Raw genomic sequence first — 14358 nt, forward strand, 5'->3', positions numbered from 1 at the left:
TGACCCACTTCCGTTTAATTCAAATGGAAATTCCAATATGACAAATATATATAGGCAACTGCTTCGGACAAAAGACTACTACTATAATAGTTGTACACAAAATGATAGGAATATTCCTCAACTGGAACGATGTTATATCGCAGGCGTCGTAAACTAAACACCAAAATAGTTACTAATCAAACGTTATTCTTAGCACATATACAGCATCATGCTTTATGTTATTAATTCTGTTAAATATAAAAATGTTGAGGCTCTAATCTTTCCTTCTGTACGTTTAGCGACGCTTCTATACCAGTCTTTCTTCGAAGTGCAGGCTAGTTTAATAATACTAGTCTTTTAACTTTTAAACTTTTTTAAGTGATCAATAATATGTCAAACATAAGTTTGTGCGATTGTATTTTTAATAAACTAATGTAAAAGATAGTGTCAAAAGAAATGTACGTTTTAAAACGATTAGATATGCAATATTTACATAAACTATTTACTTAAAGCAAAGAGGGACGCGTTAGATGTGAGAGGTTATCGCGTTTGTTAATCACCTAATCACGTATGATGTCAGCTAGTAGCTATTATTGTTAGCTATGTCATTTTTTTTTATAAATATCTATTTACTCAAAGCAGGGAAAAGAGGGACGTATAAGCTATAAGAGGTTATGGCGTTGGTTGATAACAACGTATGATTAGTTTTTAACAATAAACTACCGCATTATTAAAGGTGTATACTGAATATGTAACTTCCGATAAACTTGTTTAACAACGTAAACATTGAATGTGCACGTTGAAATAGATAGCGAATGCTGATCAGACAATAATAGGTAAGTTATTATTATTATTATTATTATTATTATTAAATCTACCTAATTTTGCTTTTTTAAATTACAGATATGCGTTAAGATAGATGAATGTGCAATATGCATTCTGGAAAGTCTGAATAAATATATCTAACTTACGTTTAAATATAAAGCTGATATAGCTACGTCGTTATTGTCTAAATTTACTGAGAAGAAGATCGCTGTAGTTTGGCGTGGGTTGATTGTCCCGATACGTTATGAGAAGATAAACAACAGTCAAGTATGTTAATAGACTAGATGTATATATTACTAAGCAACACCACCATAATTCAAATAAACGGTATTACTTTCGGTAGGCCTTTTATTACCTTTTGGACACAACACAAGTAGTATAACTATCTAGAATATGATTGCTACATCTGTAATCATCACGATTTCATTGTTTATTGTTCGAATGTTTTGTGTTAAAGGCACACGGAATCTCAGGTCACGTTCAGCTTACAACAACAATTGCAGGGAACATGACGATAAACAAGACTTTAAAATTGAGAAGAATTGAACATTTTAATTAGCAACAAAGATTTCACCATTGAAAACTGTCATGGCAGAAAAAGTACATAATAATTATTATAATTATGATTTATGCCTTGCCTCACAAAAGAAAAAAATATAAAAGATAGTATTACGCAATGAAAGAAGATATCGCAAAAAATGAAAATATGAAATAAAAAAAAAAAATTACACAATTAAATGAACTTGGCAACCAAATTAAAAGCCGTACGGTAGTACGATAGTTCATTGCTTGGCCGTACTCTAAGTAAGTCTAGGCCAACATGTAGTGGGTAATATAGTCACCTTGTACCCAAACCAACTCGTACCCATTACATTTGTTGTGAAGATGGTAAAGTAAATGTGCGAGCCTGTTTAAATTTGTTTCGGAGCTCTTTAATAGTGCGAACCCTTCTAATTGGTGAGCTCTTTAATTGTGCAACGAACCCTTTTGAATTTTGGGCTCTTTGAGGTTTTTATTTTTATTTTTTCTTCTCATTAATGATGCTTTACAGTTACGAGCCACTATAACATCATAAGCCAGGTGCCTCTAAAAAATACTTGTTTTGTTATTTAATATTTGGTGTTACGAGAGATTATATTTATGACAGTAGCAAATGGAAGCAGATAATAAGACAAAACAAATAAAAATGTAACAAAGCCTATATATAATTATTACTATATTTTAATTTAAAAGAAAACCCTTAACAAATTAATGAGTATACAAAGACTAATCTACTTCAAAATAATATGGTGTAGGTTTACATGGCAAACGTTTAACTTTAAGCTAATCTACTTGAATAAAAACAAAACGCTGAAAAATATTAGGCCCTAAATGAAACTGCTAATAATAAAAAAGAAACAAAGTCTGTTTCTATATTTATAAAATCTAGTATAGATCAAAACAGAATATACTGTATAGAATATGACACTATTTAGCTTCCTTTAGCTATAATACGTTTAATAAACTTAGGAGAAACTTTAAACAAATAGTAATAATCTACATCGTTGCCAACAATCAACTTTTGTACTAAACTTAATCAAGTGCACCGAACTCAATCTACTATCAAAATCACAATGGTATTACATATAAAAAAAACACACATTTTTCAAATATAATTTAAAACAATTTACATTATATTCAAACTGTTAAAATTGAGGTATAGTTTAATAACCAACTTTACGATCGATTTATCGGCAATAAGGTAATAATATGGTTTCTTTGATCTGTATTTCAATGATTGGTTGAAATCAATTGGTACTTTCAATTTTATTATTGTAGGTACTAAATTGATACCTTAAATATTTGTAATATATCTACCAGTTTGAGCAGCAGTGTTAACGTTTTCTAACTTTTCCTGAAATTACCCATTTGTTAGTTTGCTTTGTAGGCATTGGATGCATGCATGTATGTTTATCATAGCTGATCGTCGGTACCAACCCAGACCATCACATTTGATCCTGAAAAAAAAAAAACGGAGAATATACACTTTTATCCATATATATTACTATACAATGGGTCTTTAAATAAATTTTTTAGATTGTTTTTGTTTGCATCCAAAAGGACAAAAAAACATGTAATTTATTTATTTAAAAAAGCAATATAAGATTTACTAAACAATAAATTATTTTATTTGTTTAAATATCGTCATTGTTAACGTTGTCATTATCATGAAAGTGAGAACCAAGTAAAAATGATAAATGATATGAAATTGTTGGTAACTGGTATATAAACTAGTATCTCTTTATTCTTTACTTAGGTGCTACACATTTCCATCAGCAGCAGTAAATCATGCATTGTTATTGTTCTTTATTACAAAACATGACATGTACATTTCCTATTAAATGTAGTAATACTAAGATAATTTAATAAACCAAATAAAATTACTCCTTACTTTTTCCAGCTCTTCAATATTCCTAATCAAGGTGTTGATATTTTCCTCATACCTTATTGTTTTTGAAAAATCAATATAAAATCTACCCGCAATCACTTGCTGAATTTGTGAATCTTTTTTCGGTTTATATGACTCCATTTTCAAAGGAATTAACTTTTTGTCGTACTCCAAAACTTTGTCACATTCTGAAAATAAAAATGATAAACACATCAACATGAAATACATTGACAATTGTTATTTCTATGAATTTTCTTTATCTTTCAATTCATTGAAAACCCTATTTTTAGTCAGTTATACAAACAATTAAAATGTCTGTAGTAGAGAACGTGTGTATTACTCTGCTACCTGTAATAAGTGCGTATTTACCGAATTTGCAGTATTCGCTTTCTTCGTAGGCTTTCGAAGTACACAATAGAACTATGCTTGAGTCGCATATAGCTTTATCTAGAGTTGTAGACATACGTCCAAACATTTTCCTTTTATCAATCCAGATTGTATGTGAATCTTCCAACCTCTTCTTTAAGCTATTAACAATTAATCCGACAGTCCTAAAAGTGAAAATTTCCGTTAAAGATGTATTATTCCTCAAAAACATGAAAAACGAAGATTAATAAAACCACACTTTGAATAGGCCATGTTGTAGTTTTAACAAAGTTAATCATTTTCATAGAAAAAAAATAATGTTTTCACTTATAAAATCATAAAACAAAACGCTTAAATATAATCAAAAACCCATTGTCTGGAATACCGTACACATGGCGATCCAATTTTTGGTCAAAGTGAATAAGTATATGTGAAATTAAAATGGAATATTCAACAAACAAATTTTAAAATATTATATTTTCAGGGAAAAATATATCTTTAAGTTTATCTGTAGCAATTAATCATGGAATAAAAAACATAGGGAGTTTAAAGGTATGGTATTTTCCTCAAACATCTTATTTTTATAGATTGAAAGTGCTAGAATTATTATCTATTGATTGTTTAAATTACATATACTTTTAATAGGATTTAAGGCATTGAAAGGTTACTGCCCTCATTCTTTCAATGAGTATTTTAAACTAGTGAAAGTTAGCTTTTACGTTGGAATTCAAAAGGCAATACTTTTCATAATTCTGTATTATTATTATTATGAATTATTAAAGTTTCACAAACAATTTAAATATTTAAGGCTGCTCTAACGAAACACTATTTATTTCATGTTGTGTATTTATTTGTATTACAATTGTTTAATTTTCTTGTATACGGTTTTATCTTAAATGATTGTACAATATAGAGTGAGTGCATAATCTGTTTGAGCTTTTCTCACTCATGGTTATTTTTTCATTGGCGACTGAATAAATATTATTATCATTATTATTATCGTCATCGTCATCATCATCATTATTATTATTATTAAATGTGTTGGAATATTAGAAAAGAAATGTCGATAAATTCAGTGGCTTATTTAAAAACAATCAGCAGTATCAACTGCTAATAATAATTGTATGTTTGGACAATTATAATTTTAATTATATTAACCAAATGCACTTGCCCCCTCTGTTTCTGACTGTAGCTAATCATTATTTGGTTCTGAAACAAAAAAAAACTCGTATTATGAAACTTGTAATTTCAATAATATTAATACATTTTTTGTTATAAAATATTATCTATTTATACCTTTTGTTTTGTTTCCAACTTCTCAGGCTGTTTGTTGTTTTTATTTTCTGAAATCAAAAATATTTGCATAAATGCATTCCATTAAACCACCAGATGCAAACAAAAAACTGCATTCTAACCATAGATGTGAAATATTCTACGTATACTTTAATGCCTTATTTGGCATAATTGAAGTTTTATAATGGTTGTATTGTTTGTTCTTGCAAAGCAAAAAATAGTCACATTGTTAATAGGCAAAATATCGTACCTTTGCTTTTGCAATTAATAGCAATATAATAATAATAACTATAATAGGCAGTCAAAATCTCGAAGCCCTTGAAGTCATCATACGATTTAAGAGCACAGTAGGCCTAAGCTGAATAGTGTTTTTAGTTTTACTCCCATAATAAGTGCATATCTGTAAACCATGTATTAGTTGATATCTTCAATAAAAGAATGTGCACTATGCACTTAAATAAGAAAATATAGCCTACCTCAGTAGGCTATAAAGGTAAAATACCTTCTTTAGATGTTATAAAGACAATAGGTATCCTAGCCTAGGCCTACTGTGTCTTTTCAAACATGTAGGCCTTTCAATCTGAATAAAATGAAAAGAATCTACTACTAGATGTATTTATAACATAAATAATGAATGTTTTTATATTCTTGTGATTGTACAAATAATTTAATGAGGTGAAATATCAAATTCTTTTTTTCACTTGGGCTTTTCCTCATGAAAATAGAATGTCGTATTTCACCTCATGAATTTATTTGTACCATCACACTCATAAACATTCATTATTTGAATAATAACCTGCGTTCTCTCCTTCATCAGATTCTTCTGAATTGTCTGCCATCTTTCTTTTACGAGTTCCTTTTGAGGTGAGTGCTATAAGAAAGAAATTTAACAGTGGTAATAGCCTATCAAATGTATAGTCTACCAGGGTTTTGTTTAATGTATCGTTATGGTATAGTAATATTAATTTATGGAATACCAATATTTACCTCTTTTCCCCTTCATTTTTGGAGTATAAACTTCGTTGCTATCGTCAGAGTACCCTGATGCAAATAAGATCACAATTTAACAGTAATTAAAAGGTAATTTCATTAACCTAATGTGTTATTTAAATGTTTGATATTTAAAACTGAAACCAAAAACAGACTTGATAATAAATTTAATAGCAAAACTGTTTTTGTGTTCCTGTAGTAACACAATAATATTATTAATAATAATAATAATTAAAGTAGACGTTTTATTTTCGTTAAAGTTTTAACCTGAGTTCTCTTCTTCGTCATATTCTACTGATGTAAGTGTTGCCTTCCCTCTTTTAGAGGATTTTGAAGCAGGTGCTATAATAAAGACAATGTAATAATGCAATAAAATCAAATATGGGGTCAGTAGGCTATGATTTATTTTTACTGTAGGTATACGTTAGTATAAAACAGAAATACTCAATTTTTTGCATAAATTTCATTATTATTAAATATTATCTGTTCAATTCCCAATAAAGTATAAAGACAATAGGTATCCTAGCCTAGGCCTACTGTGTCCTTTTAAACATGTAGGCCTTTCAATCTGAATAAAATGAAAAGAATCTACTACTAGATGTATTTATAACATAAATAATGAATGTTTTTATATTCTTGTGATTGTACAAATAATTTAATGAGGTGAAATATCAATTTTTTTTTTCACTTGGGCTTTTCCTCATGAAAATAGAATGTCATCTTTCACCTCATGAATTTATTTGTACCATCACACTCATAAACATTCATTATTTGTATAATAACCTGCGTTCTCTCCTTCATCAGATTCTTCTGAATTGTCTGCCATCTTTCTTTTACGAGTTCCTTTTGAGGTGAGTGCTATAAGAAAGAAATGTAACAGTGGTAATAGCCTATCAAATGTATAGTCTACCAGGGTTTTGTTTAATGTATCGTTATGGTGTAGTAATATTAATTTATGGAATACCAATATTTACCTCTTTTCCCCTTCATTTTTGGAGTATAAACTTCGTTGCTATCGTCAGAGTACCCTGATGCAAATAAGATCACAATTTAACAGTAATTAAAAGGTAATTTCATTAACCTAATGTGTTATTTAAATGTTTGATATTTAAAACTGAAACCAAAAACAGACTTGATAATAAATTTAATAGCAAAAACTGTGTTTGTGTTCCTGTAGTAACACAATAATATTATTAATAATAATAATAATTAAAGTAGACGTTTTATTTTCGTTAAAGTTTTAACCTGAGTTCTCTTCTTCGTCAGATTCTACTGATGTAAGTGTTGCCTTCCCTCTTGTAGAGGATTTTGAAGCAGGTGCTATAATAAAGACAATGTAATAATGCAATAAAATCAAATATGCGGTCAGTAGGCTATAAAGGTAAAATACTTTCTTTAGATGTTATAAAGACAATAAGTATCCTAGCCTAGGCCTACTGTGTCTTTTCAAACATGTAGGCGCTATGATATATTTTTACTGTAGGTATACGTTAGTATAAAACAGAAATACTCAAATTGCATAAATTTCATTATTATTAAATATTATCTGTTCAATTCCCAATAAAGTATACGTTGTAAATACAGAAATAAAAAGACATCGAATTTGAATTATTGACAATACTTGAGTTATTAAAATGGCAAAACATACCTTTAAGACCACTTTCCTTCAGCTCTTCAATAATTTCGTCAAAGTTGTCTTCATCTATTTTACCTCTGCATTTTTCAAGATCAAATAGCATATCCCAGCGGTCCGAATATGGTTTCGTAGGATAATTAAATAGTCCGTTGATTTTATGAACGTCCTCGTCCGATAGGGTAGAGAAAAATTTCAGTACTCTTTGTCGGTGCTGTGTAAACGATGAAACCTCTGCATTTGAAAACGATGGCAGCAGGTTTCCAAGCTCTCCTCTCAGTCCATCTTGATCGGTGGTGGTAATCGTGTCGTGCAGAATTATAAGATTATTCCGACTTAGTTTTCCAGCATCATGTAATGCATTTAACAGAACTATTGTTCTTTTTTCTTTATTATTACTGAACGTTGCGTTATCCAATAAGTCAATGCACGTACATTTGAGTCTATTGAATAATCCCTCGTGACGGCGCTTGTCATACCAGGCTGAAAATTTTACTTTTAACTTGCTATACTCGCCCTCTGATACACCTTATAAAACAAACAAATATAGAGTAGAAACTATTGTTACATTGATGGTGGTTGAATTCCATAGAAAACCTTAGTTTTAAACAAATCATACAATGATCAATATTAACAAATCTAATAATTTTTTTGATAAATATTACCCTTGTAACACCTAATTTAATTGTAGTTCTTACCCTGTAATTTTATCGCCAAATGAGGGAAAAAAGGTCTTATAAAATAATTGCTATTGATGTAGTCCTAGTAGGGCCTATAAATGGGCCTTTAGATTTAAAAAGCGTATTTAAACTGACCATGGTTTATCATTCAGATAGGCTGGTGATAAAAATCATCACGTCGTTTTAATGATTTAAGTAATATACAACGTAGGCCTACTTTTAATAAGTTTAGAATTTTAGAAATATGAAATTGATTCCCTTATTTTTAAATACTCAAGTATTCTATTTATTTTATTATCAATTATTTAGGTCTGCATTTTGAAAAAAAAAATAGATCAATAAAATTACACAACATGCTTTAAAGTACCGCAAAAGCATTCTTACAATAAAAGAATTGGTTACTAATTTCTCTATCAATTCTAAACTACGGTGTTATTGACCCCCTTAACAACAACAAGTGTTCTATGTTGAGTGACGATGAAATAACTAAATTACATGATGATGCAGACTAAAAAAAACAACAACAAAATAAAAATGGTAATACGACTAGTTTATGTTTTACATGTGTTACCTGTTTTCTTTTTTTTGTTACGTATTCTTTTTGTAGTTGAGGCTATATTAAAAAAACAATAACATTTTTAAAAATGTAATAATGCAGAACGGACAGCGTGAGAGCGCGGTGAATTACTATTTTATCGGTGAAAGACCGTAACTAAGCAAACGAGACCCCCTTAACAACAAGTGTTCTATGTTGAGTGACGATGAAATAACTAAATTACATGATGATGCAGACTAAAAAAAACAACAACAAAATCAAATATGCGGTCAGTAGGCTATAAAGGTAAAATACCTTCTTTAGATGTTATAAAGACAATAGGTATCCTAGCCTAGGCCTACTGTGTCGATTCAAACATGTAGGCCTTTCAATCTGAATAAAATGAAAAGAATCTACTACTAGATGTATTTATAACATAAATAATGAATGTTTTTATTTTCTTGTGATTGTATAAATAATTTCATGAGGTGAAATATCAAATTCTTTTTTCTTTCGGCTTTTAATTAGCACTACTTATATGTGTTTATGGTGCATGGTGCCAACATCAATTCTGGCTCAATGAAATGTAGGGCTAGTTTTTGCAAAGTATTTTATAGGCATCTGTATGGTCACTTTAGATATATTGTACCTTGTGGATTGACTGGCAGTAATTCGGAAGTCTCTGTAAGCCTACCATCTGACAAATCTGTAAAAAGAGAAAAATAAATAATAGTACCTTATAGCTACATATAGTAGATAGTTCATATTATACAACGCCAATGGAACAACTCACTTCCCTTATTACTTGGAATAACGAATGTTTAGAAAGATATCAATCTAATCCATTGGACTTGTTTAGTAAACAGCGACGTTTACATACTAAACTGAATACTACCTGGATGAATGAGAATATTCATATCCGTAATGTATGTATAGAAACCCATTGTTTTGTTAATCTGTCTGATAAAATACATCTTATATGATACAGCTACTAAAGATTAAAATTGTAACATCGATAAATAACTGATTACTAGTTTCAAACAAGACACTAATTTTGCCGCAAAAAGCTCAGGTAAAATCCGTTATTCACTGAAATGGAAATTTGAAGAAAGACAGTTTTACAAAATGGCAGACCATTCAAAAACGAAGTAAAAACTTGATTGAGGTGTAAGATTACTTGAAAAGAGAGAAAGAAAAAAAAAATTAATAATATTAATTATAAATAAATTAGAGAGCCAGTTTCTCTCTGTAAAAGAATAATTTAATAGAATAATACCACACAACCAAATACTGTAGAGCTAGCAAAACAGTTGTTGGAGGAGCATGGTCTTAACATCTGAAGTTGGCTCCAAATACGAAGAGGGAAGAAGTAACAAATATAATATAATAATTTTAATAATATGACTCAAATTAGAAGGAACAACAAATAATTTCATTTATGATACAAAACAATCAAGTAATCACAAGCCGATTTTTCATTTACATACAGATCGTATACCAAAAAGAACACAAATATTGCTCTAATTTAAAGTTTCTTTGCCGTTTTTGTTTTGTGTATTGTTCTATATAAACATCTATTTGAACACAGATATTCAAAATTATAAAAAAAGGTCTTCTTCAGCATTAAGATAATTTTTTTTATTTGTTTGACAAGTCATTCCAATTTTAATTTATTTATTCAAATAAACATTATTACTGATACAGGTCTAAGTTCTACATCTACACATTTCTACGTAAATAATTACAAGGTTCTTGGACACTTTGTTTTCAGTTTTGTCACGAGAGGATGTTAATCATTAATATAAAATGTACTTGTTCAAGACCTATACATCTTTAATTTGGTAATCACTCACTTCAATCATGAATTTCCAACATAAAACTCCACTCAAAAAGCCCTTTCAATAACTTTCGTTAGATATTGTTTTTGTTAAATATAAGTGGCATTACATACCTGGTATTGAACTATGCAGTTCTCCTAAATCTTCTGTTGATGAAATTCTCGACGGTCGGTTAATTTCATGTATTTGTTGTGGAACAAATGTAGGCGTAACATGTCCTACAGGGGCTAGAATTACAACAAAAACTAGTTAGATATTTAGATTTACCAATGAACATAAACCCTATTTGTTGTATCTACGAAATTTAAATAACACGGTAAAGAAATACATATTGCATAATAATAAATAATATTAATATTAAACAAAACATTTAGTTCAAATAAAGAAAAACATTTTCAACAACATTGTGTTACAATTAATGCGGGAGGTACATGACTAGCAATTATTTTGGGTTTTTTTATGTTGGATTTTTTTTCGTCAAGTCAACTCTACACATTTTTTTAAAAGAAATATTATGAATATATGTATTAATACCTTTTTAGTAACATGCATGGATCACTTGGTTTTATTAACTTGAGTGAATATCATTTTTTGGGAATACATTTTTTAGAGTAATGAATTGAATCACATAAAATATTTGTGTTTTTGTACACCTTTTAAAAACGTTTTATTAGCTATTTTAGAAGCTTTTGTCTAAGTACCCCGAGAACTGATCAAATGCGTATAATTCATAAATGACATCAATCGAAATTGAACATTTTAAAATTATACTGTCTGAACTATAATCAAAATAAAGCGATGTTGTAAAATAGTCGTCCATTTAACGAACATACAATTGATTTCCAGGAATTATTTAAACTAGATGGTACGCTCGCTTCGCTCGCGTAACATCTAGTTCGTGCCCACAGATGGTTCTCGAATATACAGTAAATTAAGCGTAACAAAACAGGTGATTTCAAATGTACGTACCGCAGGACTACAATATATTGTCGTTTACAGAAACGAATAAATAGACACGATGATTTATGTAGTCCACTAAAATTAGCACCCTGAGAATTACTTTCGAAGGAGAAACTTATCACAAAATGAGCCTATTTTTGATGTGTACTCATTTAAAGAAACCCAATTTGTGTTTTGTATGCAACATTAAGGGTTGAGGGATGGGAAAGCGGATAGGTACAAAGAGGAACAATTTTTAAATATATTCTTTATCCACTCAGTAACGAAATATTTTGTTCATGTTTTATAGGCCTATAAAAAATCTAAATACAGTAAAACATTTGCGATTTAATACTTTGTTAAAACTGTCACTGTCATAATCGATTGAAATATTAAAGTACATGTCACGATACACCACTACGACGTTTATATTATTGGTAATTAATAATTAATACAAACGTTGAGAGGGAACTGTCAGTATAAAGTGTATTTGTATATAATAATGTGTTTATATATCTAACAGTGAAGGCTAACCACAATCTCAGTAATAAAGTTTATTTTTATATATTTTTATATTACATCTAACAGTACGAACATTCACAGTAAGAAATGTTCGATTCAAATGAGGACCAAAAATAGTTAATAGATATTTACAGTATTGTCAAAGTATTGCAAGTTTATTCTCAAAGGGCCCATATATTTACCTACCGTGTGTGTTAAACCAAGGGCTCATAAATTTACCTACTTGTGTTAAACCAAACTCTGGCAGACTGAGAGATTGGGATGTTCCATTCATCGCAAATCAATACATTTGTATAATCGTATATTAAATCTATCTAGTATTTTTTAAAGAAAATCGGCCTGTCTTCAACATTACGATGCTGTACTCTAGCTGTTCAACTGGTTTTCAGCTATTAAAAACAATTATCGTAGGAGGAAATAGGAAAATGCGAAGCCTCTTTGATAGAGGGCCAAAGGTGTGTGTAGACGTAGTTAATTTTCCCTCTACACTGATTGTCTTTTAAAATGCATTTTCTTGATTTTTGGATATACCAACAGTTAAATAACTGACATATCGATACAGCAACAAATATTGATTGAAGAAAACTGTTTTAATTTACAAGCTGTGAGTTAGGATTATATCATTTTCTTCACTTTGATCAGCTAGGCCTTTCGCGCCTTTTAATACGTTTGTTGCTAACGCCGGTAACCAGGGACGCCAAGCATTGTGCTTACCACCATACGGTACGTTACGTTTAGTCTTTTGACTAGGCCTAGGTTCACTCTCCTCATCTAAATCATTGGCTGTTTGGATATTTTTTTTTAAAAACAAACTAGTGCGGATTATCACAACAATAATATTTACAGTTACTGTTGGTCGTACTGTAATTTTGTTTTTTGTATCGTGACAACCGATGAAACGCTTGTCTTTGAATGCTTACATTTTTAACATAAAACGTCGTATTTCCTACTTTTGCTCATCATCATGCAGTATAAAGTACAATTTAGAACATTATTCATCCATTTACTATGTATCATAGTAAGAATATGCACCCTAAGTCAACCGTCTTTAGACTTCACTGGAGTCGGACCTGACATCGCAAGCAACTGGTCAGCACCTACCCAAATTAAGCAGGATAACTTGGATTTGAGATTACCACTCTGGCAAATGTACGGTGCAAGCTTTTCGAGATATCCTGTAAAACGTATATTAAGAAAACATCACGTTACTTGATCATTATTGCTGGGGATGTCTCCCTAAATCATGGACCTCAACAAAAGTCATATTGTGACGTATGCAGTAGAGGATTTAACAAGCGAAGTAAAATCATCAGATGCAATGCATGCGACATTAAAACAATACATACAAAGTGCGCCGGTAAGTCATCCTCTGATATTTGCGATATATGCTCCTGGAACTCGCTCTCATGGTATGATGCAGACTTTCATGAAAATCAGAACCAAGATGTATCTGACGCTAATCAGATTGATCACCTAGACGATGACATGGACGACATCGCAAAAACAATTAACAAACAAGGAATGCATTTTCTTCAACTTAATGTACGATCGCTGATTCCCAAAATATCTGAAATAAGGGAAATCGCATTAAAATCAAAGGCAATGATAGATCTTCTCGTAGAGGAGGTGGAGTATGTATGTATGTGCGTACGGACAAAGCGTTTACCAAGAGAGAAGATTTAATGGACAAAAATGTTGAATCAGTATGGATTGAACTCAACTTCCCGGATACAAAACCAATCGTTGTTGGAACATATTACCGTCCTCCTGAACAGAATGTCAACAATTTTCTAAACTTTTTCGAAGACACTGTAAATAAAATTAAAAACCTTGAAACCATCATAAATGATGATTTTAACATAAATACTAACAGAGACTGTACTCAATCTACGAATTATAAAAACGTTCTCGAATTACTAGGATTCTCTAATTTGATAAGTGAAGACACTCGTTTTGACAGGAATTCATCCTCATGTTTAGACCATATCCTATGTAATTCTCAAGACAAAATTTCTAATTCCGGTGTTATAAACAAAGGCCTAAGTGATCATATATGCTGATATTTTGCACACGCAAATCTTGTAAAGCAAAATACTCATCGCATAAGACCATTTACTCAAGATCATTTAAACAGTACAACAAAGAGGAATTCCTGTCAAAACTGTCCGAAATAGATTGGACAAACGTTACATCTAAAGTTAATGTTAACGACGCATGGTCGTCATTTAAGGAAGCTCTTAGCTCCGTCATAAATTGTGTGGCACCCCTTAGAAAGATGAGGGTGAAACAAAGGTCAGATCCATGGTTTAACACAGATATTCTAAATGATA

At 30.3% G+C, this 14358-nt stretch overlaps 1 protein-coding gene across 1 annotated transcript; it reads right to left on the reverse strand.

Moving 5' to 3' along the window:
- Positions 1-2052: 2052 nt before the first annotated feature.
- Positions 2053-9703, reverse strand: LOC140044294 (uncharacterized). Its single transcript, XM_072088771.1, has 15 exons — positions 9610-9703; positions 9379-9435; positions 8766-8807; positions 7530-8042; positions 7127-7201; positions 6856-6909; positions 6665-6739; positions 6149-6223; positions 5879-5932; positions 5688-5762; positions 4895-4941; positions 4770-4807; positions 3602-3783; positions 3236-3420; positions 2053-2801 (listed from the first exon to the last, which is right to left on the reverse strand). The coding sequence occupies exons 1-15, from the start codon at positions 9701-9703 to the stop codon at positions 2790-2792; spliced, it is 1578 nt and encodes a 525-aa protein (XP_071944872.1). The 3' UTR covers positions 2053-2789.
- Between the last annotated feature and the right edge of the window lie 4655 nt (positions 9704-14358).

The sequence above is a fragment of the Antedon mediterranea genome, chromosome 3, assembly GCF_964355755.1.
Source record: "Antedon mediterranea chromosome 3, ecAntMedi1.1, whole genome shotgun sequence".
Lineage (NCBI taxonomy): Eukaryota > Metazoa > Echinodermata > Crinoidea > Comatulida > Antedonidae > Antedon > Antedon mediterranea.